General features: G+C 36.4%; 1 protein-coding gene across 2 annotated transcripts in view; it reads left to right on the top strand.

The window, feature by feature from the left end:
* The window catches only part of RELN (reelin), a 560,642-nt gene that overhangs the window by 489,602 nt on the left and 58,902 nt on the right, over positions 1 to 12,138 (top strand). For both annotated transcript variants that reach the window (XM_036762107.1, XM_036762108.1), the window contains exon 46: positions 338 to 506. In XM_036762107.1, the coding sequence (XP_036618002.1) occupies positions 338 to 506 (169 nt within the window). The remainder of the gene's footprint in view (positions 1 to 337; positions 507 to 12,138) is intronic.

The following is a 12,138-nucleotide window of genomic DNA, read 5'->3' on the forward strand; positions in this document are numbered from 1 at the left end:
TTACATATTATTAATGTTAATAATTCTATATTAATGTTAAATTAATAATGCAAATAATGTTCAGGATAAAGTTGGAAATCATTTAGAAACTATGAAATCATTATTAAAACATGTAAAATATTTACATTTATCAAGATACTCCTTTTAATAAGTTACCAATAAAGCCTGTTCTTGGGTTATACATTCTGCATTACACAAATAGTAACATAAATTAAGTAAAATTTTGTAATATCAAAATATATGAAACTATTATAAATCAGTCCCAGGGTATATAATTATCCCCAAGACAATATTGACATCCAAAATGTCAACACATTAAATATATTGCCATTTTTAGCTATTGAACTGGAATACTCAGTAGACCTTGGATTGTCATGGCATCCAGTGCTAAGAGATTGCCTTCCTACAAATGTAGAATGCAACCGATATCATCTCCAGCGAATTCTTATATCAGATACTTTCAACAAGTGGACCAGAATTACTTTACCTCTTCCATCTTATACCAGGTATGATTTATTCCTGTTCATTGTGAATTTTAATTTGATACAATTTGCCATACCAGGATTTGAGGAAGTTGAAAACTAATATCTTTGGTGACATCAGATTTTGTTTTCCCTAAATTCTGTTGGATGTTAAAACATAATATGTTCATACCAATATTATTTCTTTTTACCTTGGACTAGTTCTTGAGTAATATGGGAGAGAGAGCATGGAGAAAAGAATAGTTTTCACAGAAAACATCCTCCTCTGGAGCTTCTTAGTAGTATGAATGTAACCCTGGGTTCTTGGAGGTTATACCAATAGGTCATGAATTCTGCTAAGTTCTAACAAGCTATAAAGGTTTCAGGTATAGATATATCAGCAACAGATTAGACCACCTTTAAAATATTACTTTTACTTAGTACTCTAAATGTGGGATCTTTGTCCAGTGATCAACATATAGATATATTACTTGAAGAACCAAACCACATCCATATGGATATTCTTAGCATAAATGAAATCATAAGACATTTCAACATATAGCTAAATTTTAAAAACAGAGTAGTGAATAAAGTAGATTGAAGAATTGGTGTTATCATGCATCCAAAATCAACCAAAAAAAGGGAACACATTTCATGAGACACTTGATCATCTCACTTTATATTACTTGTTGTGACCACAATTGATATAATTGCCACTTATGCACCACTTTTTTGCTGAAAAGGAAGAATAAAAATATATGTGGATTTGACTTGATTCGTCATATCAAAACAACATTTCTAATCTGTGTTCAATGTGAAGGTGGATGTGGCAGGGATGGAAAACATATATTGGAAAATATGATAAAAGATTAAGAATTGAAGGAGGTCAGATACCCTGTGGATTACCCAGAAGTCTCCTTCCTATATGTCATCAATTTTTTTTCCAGAAGGCAGCAAAAACAGCACTGGATGTAGCAGCATCACAGAAATTAAAATTAACTATATCTTAACAGATAGGAAATGATTGATTCATAATTATTAGTCAGATCATCATTGGACTAAAGCAAAGAAAGTCAGTACCAAGTTAAAAGAAAGAACAAAGAGAAGGTACTTAATGTAATGACAACTGCTCTGAATTAACCTGTAGAAACAAGCTGTTAATTTGGTAAATTGATGAAAGTAAAGACATTGACTCTGATTGTCACTATTTCTTAGACAGATTTAATCAATATAAAATAGTTGCCACAAAAAGTACATAGTGTCCCCCTCAAACAACAAACGCAACCTTTTTTCTAAGTAAAGGACCATAGCAAGTGAGGACAGAAGCAACAGTTTAGAGCAAGAGATGGCAAACTATATTCTTCAGGTCAAATGCAGCCAACCTTTAAAAAAAACCAGGCAACAGGGCAGATTTGGCTGTGAGTTTTTCAAATTGTCAACCCCTTCTTTAGCATTGTGAGGTCATTTGAAAAATATTACAGAAGAGAATGAAGGAAGATCAGCACAAACATTTTCTCATAAAATAGTGAAAAAAGTAGAGCCTTTGAACAGCTTGATACAGGACCAATTTAAGTCAGGTCATTCCAAATACATTTAAAGATGGAACTGGAAGAATAGCGGACAGACATGAAATGTAATATAGTTGACTATTGTCCCTGTAGAATCTATTGTCCAAGTGAATATAGAGAGTTTTTGCAAGGACTCCAGCTAATAAATGGAAGAGAAATAGAGTATTATGATATCTGGTTCAGTCTGGAGAAGATTTTGTTTTGGTTTGTTTTGTTTTTAAGGATGGGGGACACATGGGCATACTTGAAGGCAATAGGAAAAGAATCGGTAGATAGAGATTGAAGATTTTAAGGGGGAGTGTGAATTATTAAGGTTAAAATTTTCTATGAAGGGATGGGGTTGAAGCCATGTGGAGGGGTTGGTCCTTACAAGGATAGAGCACACTTTATTTTCAGAGAATTGAGAAGTGAATTGAGAAGTACAGTGAAACCGCTGGAGAGTGTGAGGGATGATGTCAAGAGGTTTTGAGATAGAGAAGAAGAGAAAAAGGAGCAAATGGCCTCAATTTCATGAGTGAAGGTGTCATATGCTAATTAAATGACATATTTGAAATATTGGTGGGAATGGTTTTGGGATCCAGAAAAACAACGCTCAGTTTCTGCTATTAAGAAGAACAGCAGCCACGCAGTGGGCATGTGAGACACAAGTAGCATCTAATTTTTATATATTGCTTTAAGGTAGCAACCCTCTGACAGTGCCGCTAATATTCTCATTTTATAAATGAAGAAATTAAGGCTCAGAAATGTTAAGAAACTTGTTCACACTCAGCCAGCCAGTAAGTGGCAGAACCAGGATCAAACTCCTGACACCAAATCAAGCTCCCTTTTTACAATACCATGATTGGGCTTTGGCTTTGGCTTCATCCTTACTCTATTCCCTTCCAGGGAACAAAAAAAAACAGCAAGAAAGGAACTCATGCATTTTTCTAACAAGCAACCATAAAATTTGACTACTTCTCCAAGGTGTAGCTTTTTCTGGAACTATCCTAAATGGGATGGTGTCAGTTACTAAAAGCCCAGGGCTGCTATTCAGTTGCTGGCCCAAAGTTTCGTGACGGTATTAACTGTCAGCAAAGGTGCCAACTTTAAATGAGATACAGTGAGGTTTTGTTGCTCATTAGCAGTATTGCCATACATGAATTATTAAGGTATTTTAATAAGTAAAATACAAAAAAATTCCACTGAGGCATTAATCTTTTAAATTTATGTGGATTTCTGGTGGTAATTGCATAGCTGTATAGTAATTTTTAGTAAATAATGTAATGTGATGATTTATATTTGAACTCGTATTAATAATCTGGATTCCTTATCTCAAGAAAACAATTTATTTCTGATCTCTTAACCTACCTCTGAAACTCCTTTTCCACATAGCTTCAAGAATTTTGTTCATTTGCTACTACTTAGGAAAAGCATATAAACAGTCATTTTCTCCTAATTATCTATTAAAACAGCCTGAAATTTATTTATTTATTACTATTATTGAGGCTTAAGTTGTGGAACAACCGTAAGGACCCAACTGTCTTATAACAAGCATGGACTAGTAGAGAGAGAGCACTTCCTGGAGCTAGAGGAATTCTGATGCTTACAACCTCTGTGACTTTGGGCACATCATTGAACCTCCTGGGTCTCAGTTTTCTCAACAATAAAATGAGGAGATGGGACTAGATGGCCTCCGAAGGACCTGCAAGTCATATGCTAGGGAGCTTCACAATAAGGTTCAGATCACCAAACATTTTAAGGTTGATTATTTTAATGATCATTCATTGGGTTCTTTTCATCTTTTTCAGTAGAATTCATATAGGAGGACAAGTTACCATCTTGTTATTATTCTCTTATTTAATGTTCTACAGACTGTTGCACAGATGGATAAAATAACTACTTCCAGTAATTAGATAAAAGTTTTGCATCATAAGCACATCTTTGGTAGGCTCTTCAGGACAACTCAATAACAGACAAGATGGCAGAAATAACCGACACATACATACATACATACATATATATACATATATATATGTATATATATGTATGTATGTATGTATGTACTTCATTCTGTTCTTACACTATTTTATTTCATTATAAATAACAAAAATTGTTTTATTATTAAGAAAGTGTAGTGTAGTAGTGTAGCTGTCCTTGGAGCAGAAGATCTGAGTTCAGGTCCTGTCTCTGGCACATCCTGGCTTTGTAACTCTGGACAATTCAATTAACTGCTCAGTGCTCTTGGAAATTCTCTGATACCATAAGTTTCAAAAAAGGTGTCAGTCTGCCCTGATAGGGAGAGCTTCTTAATCTAGGAGTTCTCTATGCCAATGAGACCACTAGCTCAGTCCCTATCCCTAATTTTTAATTATGAATTTATTATCCTTATTAATTGCTCACATTTATATGGCTCTTAAGAGGTTTACCAACAACTTTACTTATAACAACCTTATGAGGTAGATGGTATAAGATTTCCAGTGACTGCTATCACTTGGAAATAGGAAATATCATAACTGTACATTCATTGTGGACAAATTTAAATCCAATGAAAATTTGAATGGTGAGATTTGTTCTCTATTCCTTATCTTACATATCAGTTAGGTAAAGGTAAGCTTCCTGGAAGAAATTTGTGATTAATTATGCAAAGAAAAAATTCAACTAGAATTTAGAGCTTTAGTGGCTTGAGTCTTCTACCTAAGTAATCTTTCTTAGTCACATTTTTCTCTGAATTGACATTTGAGACCATAATATGAATATAATAATTAATATACTGAATTAAGGACTGCCCTTATACTCAAACAGCCTCCATTCTTGCCAAAGGAAGCAATCTACACATGAAACAAATAAAAAATAATTCAAAACAATGTATAATTAAGAGCTAAACTGTGTTGTGTAGATTGTAAATGTTATAGGAGTTGAGAGAAGGGAGCCCTCAGTAAGGGCTTTGGATAGGGAGAATTTCATGGAGGGAATGATACTTGAGTTGGATTTTAAAAAATAGTGAGGAATCGACTAGGTGATGGGAAATGTAATGAACAGAAGCAAAGAGGTGGGAATTGTAATAGCAACAGAGAAAGATTAGTATGACTGAAATATAGAGTATGTTTGGAAAACAAGTTTGCAAAACAGATAATGGAGGATGTTGAAAGCCAGGTAGAGGATTTTAGAGCAGGGAATCTAAAGAATCTAAATCAACCTAAAGAAGCACCTAGTTCAGCTTCCTCCCTCATTTTACAGAAGAAACTGAAACCTATGAAGTTTAAATAACTTAGCTGAGAATATACAGCTAGTTAATAACAGAACTGGGACAGAGCCTCACTTTACTGATTGCAAATATGGTATTCTTTCTCATTTACCTCATACCCTTCATTGGACTATGCATCTCTTTTAGTGGCTTTCCATTTTGTCAGTATCATTCTTAAAATACAGTGCCCAGAAACTGAAATAATATGCTTCATATAACGTTGTCATCAAAGAGAACAATGAAACTCTTACCTCTCTTGAGCTGAACATGACATTTTCATAATTTTAGCATTAGTTATTTTTAACAGCAGTATCACTGCTGGCTCATGTAGATGCTGTGGTCAACAAATCACTGCCATTTTCTTTTCACAGAAAATGCTCTCAAACCATTTATTTATTTTAACTTAGATCTAAATTGTTTTTTTCTTTCCGAACAAAATTCATTTATACTTTATTTGTATCCCTGTTTACTTCCATTATACTGATTTCTCATAATTATTTGAATCTTAATTGTATCATCCAATGTAGTAAAAAGCCCTCCCCACTTTCTATCATCTGAAAAGTTCAAAGAAATGTGTATAAGCATGCCAATGAGGTGGTAAATTCACAGTACAGTTTGAGAGAGAAATAACACAATGAAAGGTATATTTGTTCTTATTTTTAAAGAAGGGAGACTAGAGTCAGGGTGTTGAGCAATGAATAATATAGGCATGAGGTGATAAGAACCTTGGACAGAAATGGTACTATTGGGAATGGAAAGAAAGAGTTAGATATGAAATACATTTCCCAGACAGAATGAATAGGTATTGATGACTAACTAGTAAGAGTTGAAGGAGAGAGATACATCAAAGATGACTCAATATTCCCCTCCTTTAAGCAAATATTCAATGATTACATACTGTATTCAGTGGTTGCTATATTAATACTGGTGGAAAAAGTTCTGTTCATTACAGCCTCTATTTCAAGGAATTTATAATCTAATAGTGATGATGAAATGGTAAACAAATAAACATATCAGTTACAATGTGATAATTGCATAATAAAAGCAAATACCATGAGATTAGAGTTTTGGTTTTAGGTTTGTTTGTTTTTAACCTCTTCATTAAAATTGTGGGGAAGGGAGACATTGCAGAAAGTAGAAGAAATGTGAGGAATTGAAAGTAGTTTGTATCATTCATTATTTGAGAAATTTGGCAGCCAAATAAAGAGGAAAAGATAGTAGTTAAATGAAGCAGGAAGATAAAGCAAAGATTTTCAAGATGAGAGACATGGAGCAATGGAGAAGTAGCTACCAGAGAAAAAGAGATTAAGGATGTTTGAGAGGTAAAGACTAAGTGTGAAAGAAAAGTCCTTCAAGAATTTGGATAGGATAGTATCCAAAAAATATTTGGATTTTCATATAAATAATTAAGTTAATTTTAGAAGCTCCATAAAGTTTTTAAAATTTCAAAAATTATTTTAAATTAAGTTTTGCTGAACCTTCAAACTCAATACAAATCAATTTTAAATTAATTTGATCATTTATTAAGTCATGAATCAAGTATTTCTCTGTTTTGAGCAATTCTCGTCTGTCAATTTTCAAATGGATTATCCTATTTGAAAATATATACATATAATAACCTTCAAATGTACAGTAATACCTCTATTAATATCGTAGCCAAATTTCTAGAAATCTCAACTATTATCTATCATTCTTCTAGGAATCTGGAAGAAAATAAAAATCCTTCTGAGCAGTGATGAAAATAACTATAATACAGACCATGAACTTTAATCTATAAGAGAGGCAAGGAGTCTTTAGATTTGAACCTGATGACATAGGATTGTATGTAAATTAAAAATAAAAGGTATGATTGCCTATTTTCCCATTCATTCCTACTAGTCTAGGAGCTTGGTCAAGAATCAAGTTAAGTTACCTTTCACACATCAATTCAATAAATGACTAAGCTGTATTTATTACCCTTGTTTAATGAGATAAGGTGGTGTATAATTTCTTTTTTAAAGGTTGTAGGAAAAAATAGTTAAAGTATAAAAATAAAGTCAGTACTCAAAGGAGAAAAGCATTATCTGGAAAATTCACTATTTTCTCAGTTCCTTAATGATATCAGTTAAATAAGATAAATCACATGTATATTACCCAAGCAGATTACCTGACCTACTAAACTACCATTTCAAGACTGACCTCAGAGAACCACTTTTGTGTCCTTTCTCAGCATGGCTATCCTACTAGTCAAGCCAATGGAATCTTACTCCAAAGTTCCATTTAGTCCTAGGTTAATAACCTCTTTTTGTATAGCTACCACCAGAAGAGTTGCTAAATTAAAATGAGTAAACCAAAGTTCTGTTCAAGCCAGGGATCCAGAGAAGTAAAAATACCATATTAGATTAACAGTCTCAAGTAAGATTATCCTTAGGAGAAAGTAAACTAGGAAGATGTCTATATGGAGTGACTTGAAGGTCTCTGGAGCCCAAAAATATTTTATCCACTGGAAAGATGACTGAAATTCCTCCTTTAACACTTTTCAGTCTGTGAAATTAGTCTGTAAAAATTGAAATACATGGAGAAGCAGCATCATGCCCCAGATAAAGTCAGCCTCAAAGTCAGGAAGTCCTGAGTTCAAGCACTACCCCTGACACATCCTGGCAAGTTACTTAACCCCCCAGTACCCCATGTGGCTGTTTAAGACTGTGTGATACAGAGCAGTTGATGGTCTGCATTGATAGAGAATCTTCTCACCAGAGATCTCTATGTCAATGAAACCACAGGGGAGGAAAAAGAAAATTCAAACAACCTGGTAGAATTAATGTCTTATTAAGTAAAACCTTAGTGGTATTTTAATTGAACAGATGGCAGAAACTGGAAAAACACTGTGCAGGAATGAACGTATAAATTATGACATGCTTATCCAGCCAAGTGAGATACCTTAACATACTGGGTGACAGAACAAAAATTCAAAAGGATCTTGATAGTATAGAACTTTGGGCTGATTCTAATATGGTGCAATTTAATAGGAATAAGTATTAAAAGTTTTATGTAGGTTCAGAAAAATCACCTTCACAAGTATAAGATGACCTGGAGATCTTAATGGACTGCAAGCACAATATGAGTGAAGAGTATGCGATGGCGGCCAAAAGAACCTGATGTAACCTTAAATTTAAATTGAGATTAGGAATATTGTCTAAGAATGGGAGGGTTATAGTTCTGCCTGCTGTCAGTTTAGGAAGTTATATTTTAGGAAGGGTGTGGGGAAACTGCAAAGTATCCAGATGAGAACCACCAGGATGGGGAAGAGCCTCAAGATTATGCCATATGAGTATCCACCCTCACAGGAAATGGTGATGTTTAATCTGGAGAAGGGAGGAACTCAGGGTGAGGATGGAACTATGTTAACTTCAATCAAGTATTTAAAGAGCTGTCATGTAGAAGTGGGGTTATTAGACTATCTACCTTTCTATACACATACACACACACACACACCTGCATATGTGTGTATGTGTGTGTGCTTTATCCCAGAAGAAAAACTATAAACAATGGATGAGAGTTATAGAGAGGAAATTTAGGCTTCATGTCAGAGAAAAAAATTCCCAACAACTAAAGGAAGCCCATAGTAGAAAAAGTTGCCTTGGTGGTAATAGTTCCTCTTCAATGGAGGTCTTCAAGTACAGGCTTACCACTTGTCAGCTATCTGAGCCCAAATAAATTTTCGTTCTAGTACAGGTTTAACCAGAAGTCCCTTCCAACTCAGAGATTATATGATTCTGACTCTGTGGATGCAGGGTGTTGGCATAAAGGTGGGAAACCAAGAGTGAGAATAGGATTCATAAAAGGGGAGTTGGGAATCAGTGTGGTTCAGTGAAAAGAAAGCAGAATTTGGAGTCAGAGGACCTGGTTTCCAATCCTGCCTGTCATTACTGTGTGACCCTAGGTAAGTCACCTAACCTTCCTGAACCTTTGCTCATCCGTAAAATGAAAGTGTTTAAGCAGATGGGCTCTAAGGTACCATTCACTATGATCTATATAGTATCACACTAAAATTTGACCTACTTCACAATCTCTCCTGGGGTAGTACCTGATCAAAGGGTCTACCTCATCCCCCTTGCTACAATCAGTCATGGAAATAACAGGCTACTCAGTCCACCTGAGTGCTATAAATGTCACCTGAGCACCAGGGTAACCTGGTCCATGGGTGGGTGACCAAGTAACCCAACCCCATAGAGAAGGATGGGGCTTCAGGAGGAAAGCTTAGGTGTGCCTTGGCTATTTTAAGCTACAGTCTGATGATTATCTGATTTTTCCCACCAGCCCTAGGGACAGAGCTGATAAGACAGTCTCTAAAGATTAAATACAACACTTCAGGAGTCAGGCAATTTTGTACTCAGCATGGAAACTATCTAAGGCTTGCAGAAAGCTATGGACAAAGAGATTGAAGAAAAGAGGCAGGAAATCAGGGGGAAAGGGAAAAATTGAGGAGAAAGTTAAGTAAGGTAGGTATAAATGGATTTTAAAATTTCATTCTGTCTACCATAGATGTAAGCAAAAGAAAAGATCACAATCTATATTGACACATATCCATAATAAGTTTATAAGTGTGTTATCCGAGGAATATCCAAAGAAATATTGAAGATCATCATCATGAAAGCTCACAAACTTTTAAGAGCAAACTCTAAAATTTTCATAATCTCTATGTTTCTTTCTCTATGCTTCCAACATGAGAGGCGGCAGTATGGTGTAGTAGAGAAAGAATTAACTTCAGAATCGGGATGACCGGATTCAGGTCTCACCTCTGACGCATACTATGTGACCTCCTAGACGAGTCATTTAATTTCTGTGTATCCGTGCAACTCTCTCAGATTTCAAGTTGCAGAATAGTCACAGGTCTGCATTGGGAGAAGGGGTTTCCTATACCACCCCCTCCAAAAAAACTGCAGGTCTGGCCAAAGGAACCAACATACATGAACTTTCATTTGCATACATTATTTCATTTGATGCTCACAAAAACCTTCTCCGAGTTATGCGCAACAAATAGAGCTCAGGGAGAATAAGAAATTTTTCCTAGGTGATATAGTTAACAAGCCTAGAATCAAGTCATGAATCTTGGGGGAAAAAAATTATCCTTTTGGGAAGAGGCTGTCTTTATTATTTTAATTGTTCTGTGGTTACTAAATTTTGGCAGGATTCTAGAAGCTGGTCTGGTTTAACTTACATTGTATGCAAAAGAAAAAGAAAATAAATCAGACTTTTTAGGGAGAGGGTCATAGTTATGTTAAAGATAGTACAGTCACCAGGCGTGGTAGAGCTAATTGTTGTTGCTGTTCATCCTTCATTCTTAAAGAGGACCGTGACATCAGGGAGGTGATGCCATGACATGCAAGTGAATTGGATTTAAGTGAGAGAGGGCTGTGCAAGGTCACCAGCCTCACTTTATCCTCCACAGCCATGTGGGTCCAGTGGCAAGATACAGATCAAGATGACTGAAGATGACCACAGATACCAGAAGATCTTGGCCTTTTCAAGCTAAGGTCTTTCCCAGGTCTCAGTTTGACCGAGGCAACACCCATTCAGTGATTAAGATTTAATGAGAAATGAGGCAGAGAATGACCTCTTTACCTAGGTGAAAAAAAATTGATCTGGGAGGGAAAATCCCTCAGGATTTCTCACCAAAACAGAGACAATTGCTATTTACATTCATTCTGAGCCAATCAGGGCCCAAACAATGACCAAGCAGGGCCAATCACTGCCACAGGGAAGCTGACTGCCATATTGCTTCAACTCCAGAGTTCTGAATTATAGTGGGCTAAGCTGAAGTGACCCAGATCAGCAATGGAGCAGGTCAAAACTCTCAGATTGACGCTTAGTAGAATCGCGTTGGTGAGTGGCCATTGCACTTCCATCCCAGAAAGCCCAGTTTCTAGATAAATACAAAGACAGAAAGATGGGGACAGAAGGAAGGGAGGGAGGGAGGGAGGAAAGAAGGAAGAAAAGAAGGAAGGAGGGAGGGAGGGAAGGAAGGAAGGGGAAAGAAAGGAAAGAAAAGGAAAGAAAGGAGGGAGGAAGGGAGGGAGGGAAGGGGAAAGAAAAGAAAGAGGAAAGAAAGGAGGGAGGGAGGGAGGGAAGAGGGAGAGAAGGAGGGAGAGAGGGAAGGAAGAAGGAAAGGAAGGAGAGAGGGAAGCAGGGAGAGGGGGAAGGAAAGAGAGAAGGGAAGGAGGGAGGGAGAGAGGGAAGGAAGGAAGGGAGGGAGGGAGAGAGGGGAAAGGAAGCTTGCCCAGAAGATTGGACATAGTTATAGTTAATGCCTTTATTTTGAGTAGATTCATGATCTGGATATTCTGCCTGATCCATCATTCATATTAGAGCAAGGCCAAACCTGGACAAGATTATGAAGTAACAAAAGTTGATTTATAATACCCATCTTCCTTATTGGTGCCCCTTCTTCCCAAGGGTCCCAGGGTCCAAGCACCCATTCCGGGAACCCCATCACTGAAGCTGGTCCTCCTTGACCTGTGCCTCGCAATGCCTCCATCCCCAACTTGTTAGTGTTACATCCTAAGATTCCCCTCCAGCGATATTTACCTATCCTGTTTCTCATCACCTCAAGCTCTCTGGGCCTAAGATAGTATCTGAATGAACCAAAAAAACTAACCTGTGTTGATGGATTAATAGGAGAGGGCTAAGGGAGAAAGTTTTACAGCCCGAGGACTCTTTTCCCTCCTTACATGAAAAAAAAAGTGAGAGCAGTCGACAAGATGACCTCCCTCCCAGCTCTAAAAGGCAATAATTCTGTAATTTTCTTTTTCAGGAAGGGCATGTTCATTTTAAGAGTGACTTTCTGGAGATAGCACCCCTATTTTTGTTGTTTCTCCAGGAGAATGAGTAATAGTGGAAATTTCAA

The sequence above is a fragment of the Trichosurus vulpecula genome, chromosome 5 (assembly GCF_011100635.1).
Source record: "Trichosurus vulpecula isolate mTriVul1 chromosome 5, mTriVul1.pri, whole genome shotgun sequence".
NCBI lineage: Eukaryota > Metazoa > Chordata > Mammalia > Diprotodontia > Phalangeridae > Trichosurus > Trichosurus vulpecula.